At 38.0% G+C, this 24,733-nt stretch overlaps 1 protein-coding gene across 1 annotated transcript; it reads left to right on the forward strand.

Annotated features, from left to right (window-relative positions):
* The first annotated feature begins 1,805 nt into the window (after positions 1 to 1,805).
* YWHAG (tyrosine 3-monooxygenase/tryptophan 5-monooxygenase activation protein gamma) lies at positions 1,806 to 21,416 on the forward strand. Its single transcript, XM_058164425.1, has 2 exons — positions 1,806 to 2,270; positions 17,987 to 21,416. The coding sequence occupies exons 1-2, from the start codon at positions 2,184 to 2,186 to the stop codon at positions 18,641 to 18,643; spliced, it is 744 nt and encodes a 247-aa protein (XP_058020408.1). The 5' UTR covers positions 1,806 to 2,183; the 3' UTR covers positions 18,644 to 21,416.
* Positions 21,417 to 24,733: the final 3,317 nt, after the last annotated feature.

The raw sequence follows: 24,733 nt of genomic DNA on the forward strand, positions 1-24,733 counted from the left end.
TTACGAGATCATTCTAAAGATCATCTTTGCAAGAAGTTCATGCTAATCAGGTCAATCTGACTTAAAACATTCTTACAGTATTATTGTAAAATATTTTCCGGTATTGACTGGATTATATAATATCAAGTCAGTGTTAATCTCCTAGCAACCACACAGACTTTCTATATGACAATTTGTCCCTAACCTGGTCCTTCCAACAGTGCAACTGGTGCCACTGTAATTGAGTCCACCCACTTTACCGATGAAGAGCCTCTTCCCCTTCCTTCCACCTTTCCCAGCATTAGAGCCTTCTCTAGAGAACTGAGTCTTTGCATAATGTGTCCAAAGTAGGATAATTTGAGCCTGGTTATTTGTGCCTCAAGTGAGAACTCTGGGTTGATTTGTTTGACGATCCATTAGTTTGTTTTCTTGGCTGTCAATAGTATTGTCAGAAGTTGTCTTGAATACAAAGTTCAAAAACATCAACACTTTTTCTATCCAACTTTAGCAGGGGTAAAATTCAGCAGGTTCTGGAGAACCAGTAGCAGAAATTTTGAGCAGTTCAGAGAACCGGTAGTGTAAAGTTTGAATAGTCTAGAGAACTGGCAAGTACCACCTCTGGCTGGCCCCAAATTGAGGTGGGAATGGAGATTTTGCAATATCCTTCCCCCAGGAGTGGGGAGGGAATGGGGATTTTACAGTACCCTTCCCCTGCCACGCCCACCACGCCACGCCCACAGAACCGGTAGTAAAAAAATTTGGATTTCACCACTGAACTTTAGCTTCCATAGTGTGTCTCAAGGAAAACCACTGCCTGCATAATTCTGATCTTTGTAGGTACAGACACATCACTGCATCTGACTATTTCTTCCAAAGTGTTTAAGTTGGTGTCAATTCTGTCACCATGTGCATTTTCTTCATAGGGATCTACCCCTGACCTAGTCATTAAGTGAGATGCTATTTATCACTTCAGTATCTTCATGATCAATTAGCTGAGTTGGAAGGGACCTTGGAGGTCTTCTAGTCCAATCCTCTGCTCAAGCAGGAGACACTATCCCATTCCAAACAAATGGCTGTCCAATCTTTTCTTGAAAATCTCCGGTGATGGCGCACCAGGGGTGAAATCCAGCAGGTCCTGGAGAACCAGTAGCAGAAATTTTGAGTAGTTTAGAGAACCAGCAAATATCACCTCTGCCTGGCCCCAGAGTGGGGTGGGAATGGAGATTTTGCAATATCCTTCCTCCAGGAGTGGGGTGGGAATGGGGATTTGCAGCATCCTTCCTCTGGAATGGGGATTTTGCAGCATCCTCCCCCCAGGAATGGGGTAGGAATGGGGATTTTGCAGTATCCATCCTCTGGAGTGGGGTGGGAATGAAGATTTTGCAGTATCCTTCTCCTGCCACGCCCACCAAGCCACGCCCACCAAGTACCACCAAGCCATGCCCACAGAACCGGTAGTAAAAAAAATCAAGATTTCATTACTGTGGAGCACCCACCACTTCTGGAAGCAAATTAATTAGAATTTTAATGTGCTGCATTACAAGGATTTTTTTTCTTCACCTAAGAGGCACGAATATTGCTCTCCGGAAAACGGCTGCTTCTCATCTGAGGCAACCTTCTCTCCGATCACATCCTCCCTCAAACTACAGCTCCCGTGGTGCTTTTCATGGCTGCGTCATCTTGGAGTAGACCCGGCCCTTGTGTGCAGTTTTGGCGCCCGTGCCCAATTCTCTCTTTTTTTTCTCCTCAGCTAAGGAGGCGTGGTTTGAAAGGGGGCGGGACAGGAGGAAAGAGGAGGGCCTTGGCGGGGCTAGAGGATCCCCGCGAGGTAAAGAAGCGCATGCGTATATCTGTTGGGTGCAGGCGCCACTGCTACTACAGCTGCCGCCTTCTCCGTCGCCGCTGCCGTAAGAGCAGTAGCGGCGTGAGCGTGAAGGGGGAAAGAGGCGAGTTGTCTCGCGCTCTGGGAAGCAAAGCCGTCGAACCGCCTGCCTCGCACGCGACCCCGCTTCGGCCGGTCGGCCGACCAACCAACCAATCGCCTGCTCTCTGGCTGCTGCTGCATCTTTTTCTTTTTTTTTTGGTTTTGTTTCTGTGTTTCTCTCTCTCTCCTCCTCAGTCTCTCTCTCTCTAGCCTCGGTCGGGAGCAGAACAAAAACATTTAAAGAAGCAAAACCTCCCAGCCTCTGAAAAACCCCGTAAAGATGGTCGACCGCGAGCAGCTGGTGCAGAAAGCCCGGCTGGCAGAGCAAGCCGAGAGATACGACGACATGGCGGCTGCCATGAAGAACGTAAGTCGCCCTTTTCTGCCCTCCGTTTCCCGCCGTAGCGGCAATAAAAAGGGCCCTCCCGCCGCCTATTTCTGAAGGAAAATTCTCCTTTGGGGACTTTTGTCTGGAGATTTTTTTTCTTTTTTTTTGAAGTAAGAAGGAAGATAATTTCCACTTTTCTTTCCCAACATACATGAGGGGAAATAATTTTGAAAAGTGGCAAGTAGGTTTTCCCTCCCCACTCTTTCACTTGTGTGAGGAAATTAGGTTGACGCTCTGATGGAATAAACGTCAAAGAAGAGGAAATAATGACAATATGCAGAAATAAAGTAATACTGTTATTTTGCTCTTCTTTGGTCCCATTAATAACTTGGGTAGATTTTTTTTTCCTTTTCTTTTTCTTGCGGGAAACGGTTTTCCTAATGAGGATGGGGGAGAAAATACACTGTATCGAAAGGAAAGGGGGGGGGATTGACGAGAAAAGCCTTGTATTTTATCACCTGTCTTCTCCCCAAAAGGAATAGGATAAAACGATTCTTCAAAATGGTGTTAATACAATACTCTCTTTTCCTTCGCTCGTAATTTTTCAATGTGTTTCACTTTGAAGTCCCCCCTCCTTATAGTGGCTGTAGAAAATGTCCTTCTCATGATGAATCATCGGGTTTTTTTGGGGAGGGCGGAGGGAGGGAAATTGGCAGCTATTTGGGAAGAAATGAATGATAGGGATACAGTATTTAAGGTTTCTTACATTCAACTTTCTATGCAGTCTTTGTGTGTGTGCATGTATATATATATATATACACACACACATTCTTGTCCCATACATAAAATACTTGGGGGCTGAGGTGCTGTTAATTTCTTATCTTGCTTTTTAAATAATGGAAATGGCTTCAAGGAGCAAAGAGTGCTTTCTTCTCTTCCTGACACTGCCACGCCTAGAGGAAAAGAGCTCCTTTCTTCCTGCACGTGTCTATAAAGGAGATTATTCCACCTTGGGTCAGATCTCATTATTAACATCCCCACTGCATTCTGAATGTCTTCTGGCATGCAACCTGACTTTCTCCTGTGTGCCTGCTTTGTGTGTCTTTATAAAGTATTTGAAATAACGCATTACTGATACTGGTTTAAGTGAGGGCGAGAATCTTATTTCTTACAAACTTCCAGAGCAAATGCCCCACCCTGCTTAAGAGTGGGAAGGAGAGAACCATGTTCCTTTCTGTGCTGGAAAGAGGGAGCGTACTCCGTGCTGTCTCTCGGACTGAAATTTCCCATTATTTCTTGTTCGGATACAAAGAAGGGATTTTTTTTTTCTCCTAGAGGGAATACCTCTCCCAAGTATTGTCTCCTCCAGTGCTGAAGAAATATCTCTTCTTCAAAAAAAAAATGGAGTACTCTGCCTTTACTGTCCTCATATTATGCAATGTAATCTTTGGAAGTTCAAAGAAATGTGACCCTCTTTGAAATGATTAAATAGTATTTGGTTCCTCTAAACAGGCATATTCAAATGCAGTTCTGAACTGAAGTTAGGTGTTTTTTTTCCTTGTTCCATAAAGTTGTTGGTGTGTCACAGGCGGCAATTGCAGTGAATCTTTATGTTTAACGGAGTTACATTGTAATATTAGTTGTAATCACCTTCCTCTACAATTTTTGCTTGTTCCTGGGTGGACCGATGAAACTATTCTGTTTTGCCTCATCATTGGGCCTAGTTAAAGTAGTCTCTTTTCTGCATTGGGGGGAAAAGAGAAGGGGGGATTTTATGCTACTTACATTTCAGTACTTTGAGATTAAGCTATACTACTGCTTGCCCCTCCCTTTGTATCACCATATTGCAGAAATATGAGTAATCCTATGTTCTGTTGAGAGGGCATACCTAGTGGCATGGATGTTCTGTCTTTTCCCCCCCCTTTTGCTCCCCCTCTCTAGTGCTTGGGCGGTGCCACTCCCTAGTAGTCTTTCCCAGTAATTCAGCTAGTATACCCACCCCCTAACTCCCACAAGCAGCCCCACCCACAATTGGCAACCAACTCATCCCTTAATCTGCTTCATGATAGACAGTGAGCTAAGATTATGATTTTGATCAGTAAAAGCATATTCTTTTGAACTGCAAATCTTTACCTCAGTTTTCTATTCAGCACTCTTTGGGGGTAATTTGGATAATATAGGGAGAATTGCCAGTTGAAAATTATTTTTGTACACCGATTAGTTCTTAATTTCTTTCTTGGGGTATTTTTTATCCATTTTAGTGCATCCTTTTCTTAAGCTTCTGATGAGTGTTCTTTTCTTTTGTGGAATAACCTTCATATTTATATAGTCTGTCTTCAAAAGTGTTTATTTGAAGATTTGTTCAATTGTTTGATTAATTTTAGTACAGATAATAGGTCATTGTGGAACAGAGGTCTTAAATACTATAAACTGGAGGAGTTTATTTCATTTTTAAACAAACCAATAAATAAAAAAGAATTTTTTTTATCTGATCTTGCAAACAAAGCAATCGTGGGAGGCAGTATCAAGTCATTCCAGAAGATTCTGCATTTGTCATATTGCAGAGAGGCTAGACTGGGTGGAGAGAGGGAGGGAGGGGTTGCTTTAAAGGGGAGAACAGTTCTTTATATTTGCCTTGTTAGTCAGGTCTGAGCCTTTAAGAGAAGCCAGCATGGCCTCTCACTGATGAATAGCGAATACTGATCTAGACTAGAATTGTCGCAGTCTGCCTAGGATGTTGCTCTTTATCTTATTGCACCATTTTGTCCTAACCTTGTGTTTGTCAAGGAAATAGAACTGCCACAGCTTTTTTGAGAACAGGAAGATTCAGCTAGCAATATAAATGAGATGGAGATCCATATGTGGCATAGCGGTTCTCTGTTAATTTTGGGCAGACCATTTCTGCAATGTGGCTTGATGCCAATCGGTGCATACAGATTAATCTCACTTAGAGCAGCTGAATGTGAGTCTTTAGTCCTGGGTTTTGCAACATATGCATTATATTTTCTGACTTGATGCCTGATTTCTCCAATAGGTTTCCAAATTCCTTTTGTGTTTCCTGTGATTTCCTTAAGTATCAACAATTTTGTGTGAAGTCTACTCTTGTGTAAAATAATGAAAATATAATCTCTTACAGCATCCCACTGTTACAGAACATCAGTTATCATCTAAATCTTTGACAGTCTGCTTGTTGCCCTCTATTAAATCTAAGACAAAAAAAATAGAGCTATTACATTCAGAAATGACATTACAGTCCTAATAGCCATATCTCACATCATCCTATCCCATTCCAGCTGTGTGCAAGACTTATGACCTCTCACTGATTTCCCATTGTAAGGCAATGATGTCACATAACAATAGAGGCTGCAGTGCACCCAGGTGGTGACTGACTGCATATATAGCATTTTGTCTCAGATAATGCAGAAATAAGAATTGCAATTAAACTGATATCTACAACAAAATACAGTGTTCTAGACTGCATCCTAAATGTGACTTGTGGTTTATTTCTTAACCTAATGAACTTAGATACCTGTTGAAGATTGATAAATGAGAATCTTGGCAATGGAGACATGCCAACATCATTAAACTATTAAGTGTAAAAAGTCTGCTTCATCAGATCAATGACTAGCATTTCAGTTCTCATGAAGGATAGCAGGACTAAGCAGGATATGAAGACAATAATGCATTCTTCCTCTTTCAAAGCATGTGGCAGTCAGAGGTATATTGCCTCTAATTTTAGAGGTTAACTATAATTGCTGTGGTGTGAAATCTTAAAACTCTTTATGTGTTGTGTATCAGTATTCCTTTTCTGAATGTTCTGTATGTAGCATGCACATAAGAGCACATTGTCCTACAGAGTCTTGCTGTATCTTCACTTGGGTGAATTTTGAAAGCCATTTGTTAAAATAACTTGCTGAAATTAGGAGACTCCATGCAGGTAAAGTCCAACAGGATGTGCTGACAGCATCTCTGAAATGGATGCTTCTATATGGAACTTGTGGATCAACTTCATAGCTGTCATCCAACAGCTTATTGTAGGAGTCTAGATCAGTAACCATTATTTATAACAAAGATGGAGGCCTCTAACCTGTTTGAAGATAAATTGCTTGCCAATTCTCAGTTCATAGGAACTGCATAGTGCCTGGATTTTTTAATGCAATACTTTTGGACCTCTGATTTATCAACTTCATCTTTATTATTTTGAATTAATTCAGATTTCATAAAGAAGGACATGGTAAGTTAAATAATATATAATTTTATTTTTAGCATCTATCTAATTATTGGGCCTTCTGTAACTTGAAAATGGTGTATCTTAAATCAGCATTGAATGTTCTTATTTAACAAAACTTAAATAACCCAGTATGTTCTTAACAAGGCCTTACACAATTATCTTGAACATTTATGGATAAGCTGCTAACAAATAATTTTCTGTTTCTCTTCTTTAGAATGGGAGTATCTTGTAAACTTTTTTTGAATGTTTCTCTGTATCTAAGGGTCCGAAACTTAATAATAGCATTAGGGCACAGTGTGATATTACAGGTGACCTTTAATGTACTATTTACTGAAAAGGCTATCACTGTACAAAGATAGATTAGAAATCTACCCTTTGCAACTACAGTGTTTCTGTTAATTCAGGAATCAGCACATAGTAAATGGTAAACTCTAACTGATTAGTATTTAGATATTGTCATAATGATAATTATGGTGAGATAGTTTCGGACTCGAAAAATATTAAATTTAATTAAAAGACATGGACGTAGTCAGCTGTTACAGAACTTGAAGATAGCAGGAACAAGAGATACTGTTATTCTTCCATCATTTTTACCTGCCACCAAATCCATCAGATAGTGTGTATGTAGGTGGCTCTTTGGCTGTCTGCTTGGCCAGATAATGTCTCCATATGAAAAAAAGCAAATAGTGATGGACTTTGAGATTTACCTCCCAGATTGTCTATCACTGAGTTAATGCACAATAGATAATGTTAGAAGAAAGATGTAAACTGACGAAAATTGCAAAATCAAATGGACTTTTATATGGCTTTTAAAAGGGCATTAGATTAATTATTGAGCTCTCTTTTTAGAAGCTAAGCAAGGGCACATAGCTGAGAGGGTTTGGATCTAAGGATTTAAACACAATGTGTGGGTTATTCTGCTTTTTAGTGTTGCATGATATTTTGCATTTGATTATTTTCTTAGAAGAATAATATTGTGTGCTCCATGCCATTAAACCATTAATTAGTGTTAGTTGCCTTAAATGTTTCTTAATCAAGGTATAATACAGTCCTATATATTTTTCTCAGAACTAACCTTTATTGAGCCTAGGACCTTTACTTCCAATTTCAGGTAAGTATATAGGATTAAATCTTTAATTTTCTAATTGCTTCCTTGTTTGTAAAGATTAATAACATACTGTTTTTTCCCCTTATAGTAGTGACAGGTGTTTCATTTGGTGGGAGAAATAGCTTTAAATTATACTGTACAAGATCAGTTGAAATTGGCATTTTCAGCCAATATATAATTGGCTGAAAATTGGCTGAAAATAACTGTGGCTATATAATTGTATCTAATTTATTGCTGGCACTTGGCATAGAGAATCCTGTTTATGGTAGTAAATGGTAAATAAGATCAGATTTTTTGATACTTATACCTCTCAGGTACCTGGACCTGTGTTGCAGATTTGTAGATTGTGGTATTTCAGTTTTAAGATAATAGGCCATCCACATTTCAGACAACTTGTGAAGTTAGGGAAACTCAGCTTTTGCCTACGTTTATATCTTGTGATATTTAATTTTCTGCTATTTTGCCATCTAAAAATTTCAAGAGGAAGAAGAAAAGTCTTCTGCTAGTAGGTTAACTTTCCAAGATGAATAAGTTGGCTTGTACATAATTGCTATATGCCTGCCAGAAAGTGAGAAATGTCAGTGTAGAAGCTTTACACGCTCCCTAAAACCTGTATGGTTTAGGGATTTTTTAAACAGAAGAAAATATTTACTTCAATTTACTTCTTTTCCTTTTTTTCCTGATGACGCTGCAGCAATGTAAGAGTATAGTTTTTCAGCTTATGATAAATAATGTGCTGTAGGGATGTGAACAAAATGAAAACCATATCTTGTTACAAAACCTGAATAAATCATTGCTCTCCAGAAGTTGTGCTCAACCATTTTGGATCAGCAGAAATAAAATTGAAAAATAGCAATTTGCTTGTTTTAGGCTGCAACTAAAATAATATCCCTGAATTATGGAGTAAGTAGGCAAGGCTAATGTGAGTTGCCTCATCTCTTCTCCCTTCCTTGCCCGTTAGTTGCCACCAAAGTCTCTGTTTCTCTGGCCTTCCCACTCTAATTTTCTTAGTGTCTGTTCAGCTGCTCATCTAACTTACTCTGCTGTTGTTGCCATCACCTGGAAAACCTCTCAGCCTTGGCTTTTTTCCATTTTGACTTCCTCTTCTACTTATACTTGTAAAAACTGAATTTTGTACAGTATCTGGAATAAAATGTTCTGTTTCATTCCATATGTAAACTAAAACATACCTGTTTCAGTTTAAGCATATGTCAGCAAATCCCACTCTTACATGCAATGGACATTTGGCACTTTTCTTACGTATTGCAACAAGGCAATCTTCTCAGTTCCCTAAATGAGAATTGGTGAGACTTCGTGATATTGTCAAACAGAAATCTATGCTCACGTGACTGGTAATCGGATATTTATATAACATGGTTTCATATGTTTTATTTTTTTAAATTCATAAGAATTCATTGTTTACTGATACATAGTCATAAATAATCGATAGAGGCTACTATCAAAACAAATGGCTTTCAGAATTGGCTTGTATTCTGGGAGTGACATTTCTTCAAATTTGGCCATGTCAATTTAGGTAATGACAATCTTTTTGAACAGCTGACTGAGGCAGCTGCAATAATATTGAATTAAGTGCAGATATCTGAAATTTGCCTAGTTATGGAGCTCCAGGTTACTTTTCAATTAAGGCTCAGATATGCTCTGAACTAGTCAATTGCTGAGCGAATATTCATCAGTTGCAAATATTTTAGGTCACTAAATGTGAGAATTTTGGTGGGGAATATTCCCCATTCGTCTCCATAGCAACAGTTACTGCGTAGGTTACAGCTTGAACCGAATATGTTGCTGCATTTCGTCTTTACCTCTTTTCTATCACAGCACATCTTTTTCTTCAGTGCTTGCTAAAGATGTGTTTTCCAGCAAATGTTCCTATGCAAATAATTCAGATTAGAAGGTTCATCTCAGTATTCGTCTATGCTATATTTGGGTTGTGTTGCAAGATATAAAAAAATTAAATTAGTCTATTTTATTTTAAAGAAAGCATTTTTGATATGGGAAAATATATATTTTATGGTATATTGAAAATGGTGTTTTCTATTTAGAAATACAATATCCAACTGTGGTATACTTTTAATGTATATTTTTTTACATAGTCTGAAAAGCAAATGTTAATACAATTCTAAAGTGAGCAACCTTGCCTAGAAAAAAAAAATGATAGAATTTTTTGACTTTATAGAAATTTTTGGTGCACCTTTGTAGGTGCTCATGTGTTTTGAATTTTTTTTAATCCAGAAACATTATGACTTTTTGTCTATTGGGTAGATCAAAGTGAGAAAAATGATGGTTAGTTAGTTGTTTATATTTTTACTAAAGCTGGTAAGAATTTATAAACAGAATATATGGATAAATGTTTTGTGCAACATGGTGCCCAGATTCTTTGCTAATAACTGTTCCACTTTAACAATAATTAATTCCTTGGAGCTTTTAAAAAATCCTTTTCTCTTGGAGAATTATTTTTCTACTTCCTGTGATTTCAGTATAGCTAAAATAGGTTACAAAAAGCAGAGCTATTTAAGCAGGGTCAAAAATGCATCTGCTTTGGTCTCATGGCATTGCAGAGATGATGTATCTATCACCATAGAGAAACCATGCAGAACTTTGTATGGATTGTGCATTATTACTGGTATATTCTTCTTGCACCCACCATCCACTCTGAGGAATAAGAGGCATCACCTCCATTATTAGAGGAATAATGTACACAGTATGTTTCTGGTGATGGAAAGATAATTTCATAATATTAAAAAACCATAGCCAATTCTACCTATCAGTGGAGTAGAGATTTTGTCTGAATAAGTTGCCTTTAACTGGCAGTGCTTGAATGATAAGAATATTGCACAGTTTGCTTCCATTGCATTGGCTGGACATTCCACATTGGATGCCTTAAAATAACTTTTCAAATGAAAGTTTGGGAAATCTTCCAATTGTATTAAAGTTGATGTTACACCAAATTCAAATATTTGAAATAATTATATCCACCTTTTAATTAAAACTTGGGATTTTAAGGTTAATTATAAAACCTGTATTGTAAAGCCAATGATGTTATACTGTAATGATGCAACACCTAGAAAAGGTTGCTGAATTTCCTATAACATGAAAGGATTAGGCAAGCAGAAATGCCCTATAAAATAGATGGGAACAACCACAACAGCACAATAGGGGATATTTGTAAGAAAAAATAATTAAGCAATGTTTTTTCATAAATTAGTTAATTGCCTGCTTGTGGAATGGTTGGTTCTGACTTACCATGTTCAGAGTATATTTTTTAAGATAGAGCACATATTGGTGAATAAACTGTAAATGAAATTTCTAAGTTCTCTACCTTTAGGGGGAAAAATTACTATTTGTGGGAAAACATAATTTTATTAGCACATTTTTCAAGTATATCCATTAATTTAGTATTTTTATGAAACTAAGAAATGAAAGGCTTTCTGCAGAAAAAGAATGATAATGAAAATGCTCCTCTACTTTATTAGATCTAGGGAGGAATTATTCTGTTTGTTCAGGAAGTGATGTATGAAGAATTCATATGGTATTCCAAATCAGACAAAAACCCTGCTTTCAAATATATAACTATTTCTGTGTTCAGGGCTCTGAGCTTCTGTATTTTACACAAGCTTCAAACACATGGATTTCATGTACATTATACCCTAATGACTGGAAATTGGGGAGAAAAACAGCATATTGTGAAACTGGTAGAATGGATACCTGTTTCTTTAATGATTGAGAAAAGACTGAGGAATTTAATAGGCCCAATGAATTTTTCAGCTAATAGCAAATTGCTTGCCAAACTATTGTCATTTACTTTATGTTTAAATATTTTGTCTTTCACATTATTCAACATTTCATAAATCTGATAAATATACTTGCAATCATTTTTCTGGAAAATGGTAATTCACCATAAAGGAACACTCAAAGCTTTCCATGAAGTCATGTAACAATCTGAAGAGATTGGTAGTGAGATACTATCAAATGCCAAGTATTGTTTTGTAGGGCAGTAAGTTTAGATAACTAACTGACTTCATAATGAAGTCTTGCTAGATGGGGACTTGATAAACGTTGTAGAATTGGTATGTACTGTCATAATACAATATAAGAGCCAAGGCATCTCACAAAATGACTCAGCTTCCAAAATATGTATATCAGGCTCCACTAATAGCCTGGTCCTAATGCCTGAGGGAAAAGCCAGGTTTTCATGGCCTTCCAGAAGACTAGCATGATTGATGCCATCTAAATCTCAGTGAAGAGGCTATTTCATATGGCAGGTGTAGAGGTAGAAAACTTCTCATAAACCACTCAGTTGTCTTGAACCATGAGATGGGCAGCATATACATTTAATAAATAATATCTCCTGGCTCCTGCATGATGGCTGTTTCATAAAAAGGCTCTAGAGTAGCCAGCCCTCCTATGAGATCCAGTGGGTTGGTCAGAAACTTGGAGAATCCTTTGTAAATGGTGTAGTTTTTTAAAATGTTGCTATTCTCAGCAATGTATTGTTTAACTATTTTGTTACATTACTTTTGTTGGCTTTCAATATTTTGTGTAACAAATAATCCTTGATTTACCACAGTTCATTTAGTGACCAAATTTGCAACGGCACTAAAAAAGTGACTTATGACTGTTTTTCAAAGTTATGATTGTTGTAGCATCCTCGTGATCATATGATCAAAATTCAGATGCTTGGCAACTGGTTCATACTTACGACTTATTGCTGTTTCCCAAGGTCATGTGATCAAGTTTTGTAACTTTCTAACAAGCAAAGTTTATGGGGAAGCCAGATTCACTTAACAACCAGGTTACTAACTTATCAACTGCAGTGATTCATTTAACCAATGTGACAAGAAAGGTTGTAAAATGGGGCAAAACTCATTTATCAAATGTCTCGCTTAACAACAGAAATTTTGGGCTCAATTGTGGTCATAAGTAGAGGAGTATCTGTATATTTTAACATATTGAAATGGAACCATTTTCTCTCAAGGGCCAGTAGCCCAGATAGAATAAATGATTAGCTGTGTTCTGTGGGAAATAAAATCATCTGAATTTGGTGATAGTTGAGACTAAGGTAGAAACCACAATTCAGGGCAGATATTTTCCTGCAGGAAGGAAGTTTCAGGTCAGCATTTTTTTTCACTAAAACCTGAAAGAGGGAAGAGAGATTTCAATCTGGATCTCCTGTTGTCAGAGTAGATATCACAGGTTAGAAGGGTAGTGGTCTATTGTAAAATGGCAATTATTGAGAGGAAGCTGCTGGCCCATTGAAGTATTTCAAATCAGTTGATCTTCAGTCCAATTGTTACAGAATTTGTTCAGAGTAGTTTGTTTATTAGTATTTATATTGTATAAAGATGCCCATTAAATGTGGGGATGAAGTACAAGTTCCTGTGAGCCAGAATTTTGGTAATGGTAACATTCATGGGTCAACAGGTTTGGGAAGGCTAGATGTGCTATGACAGGATAGTATGAAAATAATTTATTTGGGGATTGTTGCTTGATAAGGTCACATTTATCTGACAATTGCCATTCAAGGAAGAAAGCTTAGCAACATCATTTATAGTGAAATTACTGATCCTTAAAAGTTCCATAAAAGTGATGACTGATCCTTAAAGGTGTTCTTTGGACAAGAATAAGAGAGAGGAATTTTAAGTTCTGCCTCTCCTCTTCTCCCCTCTGATATGTGCAAGTGCATCATTGCGTTGCCAAGGATTTTTTAATGCTTGCCTGCTTCATGATAGCTAACCAGTTGTGGAAATGTTTCCCTTTGATTCTGTTGCAGCTCAGCACACTAGGATGGTGCACAGTTGCCTGCAGTTTTGAAATTTAGATGATGTTATTCATTAACTAATAAAACTGAGGTTGTAACTATCTTTATGAAGGCATTATATGATACTGAAAACATGGGAAGAAGTCCAGAAGAGTTTATAGTTACATTTAGATATAAATAAATATAAATTAAAGTAATTAATATACCTTATGGTTCCTGTATTTGTTCTGGAAATGCTTCCAAAGCTCGAGGATTACTTTCATGCATAATATTGATTTGTGTTCAATGCGAATCTTACAGAACTACAAGCAGGCTTGACTTAACAACTGGTCACTTAGCGACTGGTTGAAGTTATGACAGATCCCATTTTTTAAGTTACAACATTCCCAAACATAAATGCATTTTTGAATGCTTGGCATTCAGCCTGCATCTATGGCCCTTTGCAGTGCCCTATAGTCACATGAGCATGATTTAAGGCATTTTTGGCAGAAAAGTGCTCCATAGCAAACAGTGAGTTTGTCTCATGGCTGTGGTATTTGGGTTATGAATGCCACAAAGGTCTTAAAATTGGGTCAGGTCATATGACCCGCATTACAACTATCATCACTTGGACTTTATTTGCAGGGCTCAATTATGGTCATATATATCAGACTTTGCTTGTTCATAACAGAATTATAAAATACAACTTGTTTAATCATGACAAGAACGTAGATGTGAAAATCATTAAGTATTGAGAGGGGCATGTAAGGAAGAATTGTACAGTACTTAGTCAATAAGGAGAATACCTTGATTCTAAAAATGGGAAATCTCTTCAAATGCATCATCCAGATTATATGTGTTAACCCGTGAAGACAAATTTTAGATTAAGGTAAGATTGGAATTATGAGATACATGAAATAACCATATCAGAATTGTAACTTTAAAATCTATTAAGAGTCTAAGTCAGGAGTATCAAACTGGATTTCTTCGGCTGGATCAGCATTGTAGTTCTCCTGAAGCCTCCATGCGGCCTGTTTTTGGCCGGAAGAATGCTGCGGGAGGCTGAAAACTAGCCGCGGGGGACAGCATGCAGCCCACTTTGGCTGACAGAGGCACCCGCAGGCCAGTCCTTTGATATTTCCAGGCTGGCCCCACGGGCTGGATTTAAGCACCCTGGATCTAACCTGTGGGCCTTGAGGTTGACACCCCTGGTCTAAGCCATTTTGCTAGTAACTTTTTAAAGAAAAAATGGGGCAGGGGAAATAAATTGTGAGGAAAACTGGCCACTGCAGAGAGCAGTAACCTACAGAATAGTGTATTGAATGTCTTCCCATCTACAAATATTTAACAAGATCTATATTCTATTCTTGGTACCAGCCTTCCTGAGTATATAATATGAAATGAATTATAAATACAATATTGGTGATGTAAAATCATACAAAAAAGCAGAAAACAATGCATATCTAAAAAGTTCTTATCTTTTTGTGTTAAAGCTATATTTGTGTTGTTAATTTCATTGACATATATACCTATACAAATGAAGCTATGTCTGTTCTAACCTGTTTCCAGGGGTAAAGTTTCATTTGGGTTAGACTTGTACAATTTTCGAAAGAAAAATACAGAATTGTACCATCCATTTTACTCCTTGACTCCAGCTTATGAAACTGATGTGTAACATTTGGTTACACTGAGGAAATTAATTCAGCTTCAAAGTTGGGCTGTTTTATTATAAAAACTATACTTTGGTGGCAAACCTCCCATCCCCTTCAGATATATCTGAAGGGGAGGTATGATGTTATACCCTTTAATGATGGTATTTGTGTACCTATTGGTCAAGGCTGATACAGTTCAAAACATTTGGAGTGTTCTGGGAAAAGACTGGTCTAGAGCAAAGTTAAAGTTATATAGATTTATAAGATTATAAATATAGAGTTTATAAAAGTCATACATTTTTCATTACAAAACTTTGCACAAACTTACCAATAGTGCTTCATTCCTGTTTTACCTAAATTTCTAACATTCTGCAGATAAGTAACATTAGCTGGGGATACTGGTTGTTTCTTTTTTACACACATGAGTGTGTGTAAGCTTATCACTTGTAATATATACAATATTATAGGTGTATAACTGCGGCAGCTGCCTCAGGAGAACTTCTCTGCTAGGAGATGTTTCAGGTCTGCTTTGGTCTTTTGTATTGTTCCAGAATAACAGGAGTCTGTAGATCTGTCATAAATTAGAATTACTTGCTATACTCTACAATGCTGTCCATCTAAAGTGTAAACCCCTTTCCAGGTTTGTAAACTTCTTGGATGCCAGGTTTTTACTTCTCAGCAGATACCAAACCTCAGGAAAATTGTTAAGAGACAATTTTTTCTTTTAAAGAATGATTAAATGATTACCGGTAAATGTAGCTAAAATAAGCCTGTCAAGTGTTAAATAGCTTTCTAGCATATTTTATAAAACAAAATTAAAAAAATAAATATTCTGTGGCCTAAAATAGAAAAATGCTGTGTTGGTGGCAGAATGGCATTCTTAAATATGATACCTATTTGCCTTGCTGTCACTAAGATCCCATCTTGATGCTCTTGCTGGGGGCTGTTACATGCCTGCTTTTGCTGAGTCTGTCCTTCATTATAAAAAGTATGTACTATACAAGTTTGAAATTCTGGTGTCAAGTTAATTGATGTTGCTGATTAAATACTTCCACCAGCAGCCATCTGAAATTGTTTAATGTATTAGAAAGTAATAGCTCTATTTGGGTAGATAGTTTGTTCTCTTAGTTTGGTGTATTTGTGTAAGAGGTATATTTTTTTTATTATTGCCAGTGTACCAAATACAGATATTCCCATTTGGTTAGCTTTGGTAGATGCTGAGTTCCTATATTGGCAAGATACAGGCATTTTTGTGGTAATTGTGACACCATTGCTAAGACTGCAAACGACTAACTTTGGCTACTTGCTTGCCAAAATTAAGCGTAGTGGTCATGCTAAATTTAGCATAAAAATGTCATTAGAGCATACAGGAAGATTTTGACTTCTAGGATCAGCTTCTTTTTTTAGGAATACTTTTCAAGTCTTGTAGACCATGAAAAGTAACATGAAAATCAGCGGACTAAGGACCTCAATAGCATTCTGAGTTTCAAATTTCTCAATTTGTCCTATCTGTATAGTACATTTGTCTCTCATTAGCATATTATTTTCAACCTTGCTGCCTGGCTTACTTCCTATTTACTTTTTTCATGATCACTCTGTGACTTTCATTTCAAACTACTGCCTTTCAGACTTGACTTCTACAATTCTGTGATTTTAGTTTATTTCTAAAGAACCCCCTTTTAAAATAGTGTTCATCAAATCTTTATAACCTAATAAATCTTTACAACCTAATATAATTTTGGAATTACCTCTCTGTCTCTGTATTGCTAGCCGAAAAATTTTAAAACAAAATTTACTTCTAGTGATGATGTTCCTACTACAGGGGTCGGCAACCTTAAGCACTCAAAGAGCCATTTGGACCATTTTCCCACAGAAAAGAAAACATTGGGAGCCACAAAACCCTTCCCATGCCTGACTATTTCCTAAGCAGCCACAAAACTAACATATGTAGTTGAATTAAATGTTCTGTTTTCTTCTGAAACTTTTCTTTTCTTGGATTTATCCATGGTTGGCCTATCAGGGGTCGAAAAGCTCAATAAATTGGCACTTGTGATGCATATTTTGAGTGACATGGAGCTGCAGCAGAGGGATGAAAGAGCCTCATGCGGCTCCAGAGCCACAGGTTGCTGACCCTTGTCTTAGTAGTAGTAGTTCTCGAGTACCATTATAATGGAGCCTGCTTATCATAGTTGTAACTCATAATGATAATAGTGTGTTGGTCACATGACTGACTCAATTTCATAATCATTTTTGTGGCTGTGGTTAAACAAATCTATGGTTGTTAACTGCTATAGTCATTAAGCAAACTAATGGTTTGCTATGGCAATGGTACTTAGAATTACATACCATTTCATAGTGCTTTACAGTCCACTCTAAGCGGTTTACAGAGTCAGCCTATTGCCCTCAACAATTTGGGTCCTCATTTTACCCACCTTGGAAGGATGGAAGGCTGAGTCAACCTTGAGCCAGTCAGGGTCGAATTTCTGGCAGTCGACAGAGTTAGCCTGCAGTACTGCATTCTAACCACTGGGCCACCACGGCACCATTTGCTACGATAGGGTTTTGGTGAAAAATGGAAGTAAATGTCAGTTTTTTTATTAAAAGTTCATAAAACACAGGTAATAATGGGATGATGCAAATGGCGGGGGAGGACATTGTAACTTTGAATTTGGGACATAAATACCCCCCAAGGTAGAACTTGAACGGACTGGTTGTAAGTCTGGGACTAACTATTAATCTTAATTACTGCTAGTAACTTTTCTTGGTCTGGACCATATTTTTTAACCTTCATAATGCTCAAACTGCCCAATTTTTGCATGATGTATTATTTTAAGTCATTTGTAATGGTGTGAAAATGTTATGATGTTGTATTTAAGAAATGTTATGATGTATTTAATTAGTGGGTTGGTGAGAAACATTTCACTGAATTCAATTCAAAAGTGGCATGATTGCAAATGAAAAAGCAAAACTATTAATTAAATATATTTTGTCATCCTTTGTCTCATACAGGTGACAGAGCTGAATGAGCCACTCTCTAATGAAGAAAGAAACCTCTTGTCTGTAGCTTACAAGAATGTAGTTGGGGCCCGACGCTCCTCTTGGCGAGTAATTAGTAGCATTGAGCAGAAGACCTCTGCTGATGGCAATGAGAAGAAAATTGAGATGGTGCGGGCTTATCGTGAGAAGATTGAGAAGGAATTGGAAGCTGTGTGCCAGGATGTACTCAGTCTCCTAGACAACTACCTGATCAAGAACTGCAGCGAGACCCAATATGAGAGCAAAGTCTTCTACTTGAAGATGAAAGGGGACTATTATCGCTATCTTGCTGAGGTGGCCACAGGGGAGAAGAGAGCGACTGTGGTGGAATCCTCTGAGAAGGCATACAATGAAGCTCATGAGATTAGCAAGGAACACATGCAGCCAACTCATCCCATCCGACTTGGGCTGGCCCTTAACTACTCTGTTTTCTACTATGAGATCCAGAATGCCCCTGAACAGGCATGCCACCTGGCCAAGACGGCTTTTGATGATGCCATTGCTGAGCTGGACACCCTCAACGAGGATTCCTACAAGGACTCAACGCTCATCATGCAGCTGCTCCGTGATAACCTAACACTCTGGACAAGCGACCAGCAAGATGACGACGGTGGTGAAGGCAACAACTAGAACCTTTGGATGGACTGGCAGCCGCACGCCGATGCTACTACTGCAGTCTTTATTTTTTTTCCCACAAGTGAAAAGTGGGGGGGAGGGGGTCAGGGGTGGGGTAGGGGAAAAAGGAGGTGTGATCTTCCAGGGAGGCTCCCCGCAACCTGTCTTTGATTGCCTCTGTGACACTTTTGCCAAAACACCACTAGTGGAAAATCAGGCTGGCTGTGGTGGTATGGAGTAGAATAGCAGCCTCACAATGGCATATGGACTGTTCAGTTGATTATTAATTCAAGGGGAGCTGTCTTTAAGTTATCTTAATTGCTAGGCATACATGAAGTTAATGATGACTAACTTGAATGGAATGGCCCTCTCTCTTTTTTTCCCTTGGTTTGATTTCTTTGTTTGTTTGTTTGAGAAGCTGTTCTGTGGTTCCAGTAAGGTTTCCCAGTCATTCTCTTCTCAATGAAATGTCACACTATGTTAAGATGGAATTTTTGTCTTGTCTCTCTATTGTCCACCTCCAATTATGGAAGATTTGAGTTCCCATTTATTATGGCATAATTTTAAAAAGATCCCAAGATTCTAAGATCATAAGTATTGGAGTTTAGATGCTGAAGGTAGCCTGCAGTATTAACATTACATTACAGTTTACAGTATTTCTACACAACAGCCATATTTTACACCAAGCTTTTTAAATTTGCTTCTTTCTGGCTTAATGTTCTTCTGTAGCTTGCATCTGAGAATCAGTTTTCCAGATGTCTGGATACTACATGAAAACGATCTATCTTGTTTTAATTCCTTTGCCATATTTTAATAGATGCTTGGAAAACGGCTATATGTAGTACAGGAATTCACAGGAAAGGATTCAGAACTTAAATTGGACAAGAGAAGTTCTTAAAACATAATGCCGTTTGACTATTGTTAATTCAGACCTGTATTTTTCTTATTCAGTGTCTGGAGTTTTCCAAGGCCGTTTCTTCTTTTTCAAAGGAAGAAGAAAGGTGTTATAGTCCATCCTCAGGGATCCTGCTGCCAGTTTGCTCATAATCTTACGTTTCTCCTAGTATAATTAAAAGATTTTCAGCAGATCTCCTCTGCCTCTTTTTCCCATGCCTCTGACCTTTCTTTTGTTGCCCATATTGAAGGCAGGACCTTTCTGTATTGCAAGCCTGTGATTATAAGTGAATCTATCAGGGTAGAAACATCCACAAAGAAAAGTATCTGATGTCAGTGTCCTATTTAACAAATAACAAGATTTAACAAATCTTGGCCTATTTCAAAGATGTACAGAAAATTCTGTTCATTTGTAATACTTAGTATGATGGGAGTGGGGGGAAACTACAGCTGATCAGGAATTTTTTGTCATCCATTTTTTAAAATAAATCAGCAATTGGAAATTCATTGCTTTTTTTCCTTCATAAATTACAGGGTTTTTATTTTAAAAATAGCTTCTGTTAGTCAAAAGCACCTTAGAAGGAAACAGGGCTCTAATGACTCCCATTGTACAAATAGATTTATTTCCCTCTGTGGAAAAGGAAATGGTGGTCTAGACTTTTTTTCTGTTTAATTTGCTACAATGCACCTGGACAGTAGGGTGAGTCTTCTTGACGGTCTGCAATTCCAAAGAAAGTAAAATTTTAAGATGGGTTGATATTGTAAAAAGCTGGCAAATCAGCATCAATGCATCCAGTGCAGATACATTTCTTTAAAAAACCAAACATAAATTGTACTTTGTTGCAGTGTGGTAATATACATTCAGTGACTTTCCCTTCAGGGCCACTTCAGTAAAGTGCCACGCCAGTAGCCTGTTTTGTGCATCCCATTGGCTCTACTAAGGAGGAGAGGCTTGCAACTTGAGTGACTGAGCGAAACCTCTAAGAAATATTGTGGACTGGAAGAACATTTTAAGGCTTCTCTTTAATTTGCAGTCATGTGTGAGCAGTGCGTATCCCTGGCTTTGATTTGGAAGTGATTTACTGGAATTACAAAACATTTCTTGATTTTTTTCCAGCTTCTAGCTCTGGCTGCTTTAGGAAAACTTTATGCAGGGGAAAAAGATCGCACAAGAGGGCTAAATATGGAGTGGGGGGCAGGGGGTTGGGGGATGCGAGCAGCTTGAATGGTTTCTTTCAATTTTTTGTTAAAGAAATGCACTTGCCTATGATAACTGTTTCTCCAGTGAAATGAATAACTGCTCCATTATTCTATTGATACAATATTGTGCATGCTGGTGTTGTATTTCTATAAAGTAGCTTGAAATTTATTAACTTATACTGTAGATGTTATGTATTCCTATGACAATAGTCTTCAACAATTTTTAAAAATTTTTTAATTTATTTTATTTTTCCTTTTTCGGGGGTAAAGTTTGCTCTACCAAATAGTGATCGTAACAAAACTGATCTGTTATGGATGTTGCTATAGTGACATGCAATTATATATGATTTTTTTTAAAAAAAGGAAAGCAAAGAAAACACCAGTGTTAGCTTAATCTTAATGTCTGGTGTTCGTCATGGTGAAATTATAACTATTACAGTGTAGGAGAAAAATGACTATGTTCTTTGAATGAGCCTTTGTTTGTGCTTTTCTGTCATGTTATGCAGTGAACTCTTTTTAAGGTCTAATCAGTGATTATTTTTCCAACTCCGTGTTTCTGTAAGGAATTATTTCACACACGGACCATTCTTAGCAGTTTTCCTCAGTGATGGAATATCATGAATGTGAGTCATTATGTAGCCGTCGTACATTGAGCAAATAAACTTACAGATCTGATGTCCATGCTACTCCACTATGGTCTTGTGTTGGACTCTGCTTTATTCTTGGTAGCTATGAGCAGGGGGTCGGGGAATGTGCCTGGCTGCCATTGTGTCCTCTGGTGCAAGCTTTGCTAACGCTGGCATCCTGGAGTTCTGGCTGAAGTACTTCAGGAAAGGAGAGAAGGAGTGTTATATGAAGATGATGACTAATGGTCCTTCAGTTAATGCCATTCCCCAAGAGTTTGGGAGGGGATTGGTTATTGAACCCAACTTAGGGATAATTTGTACTCGTCTGTTTTCTGACAAGGGGTTGTACAGCCTTTTTCCACTAACATTTTCTCAAGGAAAACTTTGAAGTGGAAACTTAAAACAAAAAAGACTTTCGTAAGGTTTAAGAACATTTCAATCAGCGCTTCTTGAAAAGCTTCAGTTATTAACCTGTAGAGAGTTTGGGCAGCTTTAAGAGATTTATATTTATCATCTGAGTATTCCGGAAAGAACCATCAGAGATAATAGAAACTATATTCACTTCCAGAGTCTCACATATGTCTGTGTTGAAAGGCAGGTAGTTAGTTCATCCAGGATAGAGTTGAAAATGTCACACAATGCACACTTGGTATGTGTAAGCATGCTATACTTCATCATCAGATGTCTCTTTCCCCCTTTCTGAAGCCTTGTGAAATTTCAGCTCTTGCCAGAAAGCTAGATGAAAAATGCAGTTTGGCAAATAGGAGTCTCATTTTGATTCACTGTTAACTGCCATTTAAATTTATAAGACAAAGAGACCCTAGAAAAATTAACAGATGACTCTAATCGCTAGTTACATAGATATATTGGTCTCTAATTCTGAGAATTCTCAACACACAAGGAAGTGATTGGGAATTGTAGTCTAACATCTTGAAAATATCAGTTTGAAGAAGTTGGTACAGTTATTTTTGTCCTGCCTGAATTCAGTGGTCAGCAACCCCCATCCCTTCCAGACCCTACCATCATGGCCTGTCTATTATGGATCAACTTGTTGAGAGCTTATGCCTGTTTGATGTAAAGTTTGAAGAGGTTAACATTATTTTTAGATGTTTACTGAATCCCATGCTTTTCTGAAGTATTTTCTGAATTGAATTGTAGGGAGTAGTATCTCCTTAAACTGTTTTCCTTGTAACCTTGTAAGTTTTCCCACTGACTTTAGCTTACAGCTTTTGAGGTTTAGTTTGGGGTGAAGAACAAAAATGTTTTTTCCCTGTACCATGTTCTCTGATGTTGGCTTAGGGTTTTATATATAAAAAAGAAATTAATAGTTTTTTGCATAATCAGTATAGGGCTCCATCTGAGTGGAAATGGATAGCAGACCAAAGTACCAGATAAGCACAGCTAAAATTGTGTATAATTTCATGGTCTCCATCCACTCTTCTAATGTGCTGGCAAAACCTATGGAGTCATGGAAGATGGTAGCATCTAGGTCACCTTAATTGGTCTGTAAATGGCTAAAGAGGGTGAATTGTGGTTGGTACTTGGGTGAGAGACCACAAGGAAATTCCCAGACTTTAGATTAAATTGGCAGTTTAAAGGCATAGGATTAGAGTAAGAGATATTGAGTTCTAATTCTGCCCTAGTGGAGGAGGCAGCTGGATCACTTTGGACAAGTCTGTCTCGGGGTGAAATCTACTTACCTTCCTTACTGGTTTGGAAGTTTGTGCGCAGAAGGTAAAGAACACCCGGGCGGGTGGGCAGAACTTTGCTCCACCATTGCTACCAGATCGCTGAACCAGGGGCCACGATCACTATCGGATTGCGCGATCCGGTCCGAACTGGAAGCATTTCACTCCTGGTCTGTCTCAGTTCTAGGAAGAAAGCAAAGGCAAACCACATTGCAAGGAAATGAAGGACTTTCCCATGTAGATCCAAGACTGCCTTGAAGGCACAGTATAAATTCGTGCAAACTATAAAAACTAAACAAACTATAAAAGATAATGAAAAACCACTTGTTGCCAAGCAATCAGTAGAGACACCTACATAGTCGCCAGGAGTTAAGCCAAGGAACTTTCTTCAACCAATGATTAGCTTGTGTTGGATGATTCTACCATTCTACTTCTATAATTATTGCTTGCTCTGTATTAACCTCAAAAGAATAAAAATCTGATTTTTCTAAATTACACACACCAACCTCTGCCATCCCAAAACTGAGGAGATGTCAGAATGTCCCTTGCCCTTTATTCTTCCCAAGATTATAATTCTGTACTGACCCTTCTAAAACATGAATGGTACAAAGGTGGAAATCTGGGAGTAAGGATTTCAGAATAATGTGAGAGCTTTCAAGTTCGTAGGAACATAACACCAGGATGATTAAAATTCTTGAGAAAATTGGGAAGGGAAGAGTGAAAGTAGGTTACAACTTTAATGCTAAGTAGTTTCCAACCATATGAATTTATTCCTGTTGGACACAGTTGTATTAAATTGTACCAGGGATTTGCTAGGAAGAAGAAGCCAGCAAGCAAAGGCTGGATTTTGGTTCTTGGGAGTAAAAAAAACTGGCTAAAGTCAAAACTAGGCATGTATCTAACTTGTAGATTAAAAACTCAAGAACTCAGACTGATCTGGTCATGGATGGGCATGAAACCTCAATCCAGATGAATTTATTTCTAGACTTCGTTAACTGTCCCTCTTTCCTAATGGTTTAAATGCAGAGAAGGTGCCTTTTAAAAGTATCCTCTCAAACTGACCCATCTTTTGAGCCCTGCTTTTGGGAAGAGAGTTATGTGATTGGGGCATGGCAGGTCATCAGAATTTCTGAAGGTACTTCACAAAATTTCTCTATTTATGCTTTTGGTTTGGAGAAGGTTTGGGAGGGAATGTAAGAGGCAAGATTTTAAAGCAGGGGTCTCCAACTTTGGCAACTTTAAGACTTATGGTTTTCAACTCCCAGAGTTCTGGCTAAGGAACTCTGGGAGTTGAAGTCCACAAATCTTAAAGTTGCCAAGGTTGGAGACCCCTGTTTTAAAGCATCCATTTTTATTCTTAAGCCTGGTTTTTGGAGGGAGACTTTAAGCATGTGATGAGTGTTGGAACCATCTAAAAAACTTAAAATGCCAATGTTAAAATCCCATAGAGCCAAGAACAAAAGAAAATGCCCTTTTTACAATCCAGTAAACCAGGGGTTCACAACTCCTGGGCTGTGGCCCACTACTGGGCTGTGACATATTTGGAATTGGGCTGCGTGAGTAGCTGGCTGGAGCATGTGCGCTCGCAGCTCAACTTGCATGAGCAGCGGGCCGGCAGGCACTCATGCTCTGGCCTGCCATGTTCAAGTTGACTTGCGCACTTGTACACCAGCCCACCACACAGGCAAGGGTTGTAT

The sequence above is a fragment of the Ahaetulla prasina genome, chromosome 1 (assembly GCF_028640845.1).
Source record: "Ahaetulla prasina isolate Xishuangbanna chromosome 1, ASM2864084v1, whole genome shotgun sequence".
NCBI lineage: Eukaryota > Metazoa > Chordata > Lepidosauria > Squamata > Colubridae > Ahaetulla > Ahaetulla prasina.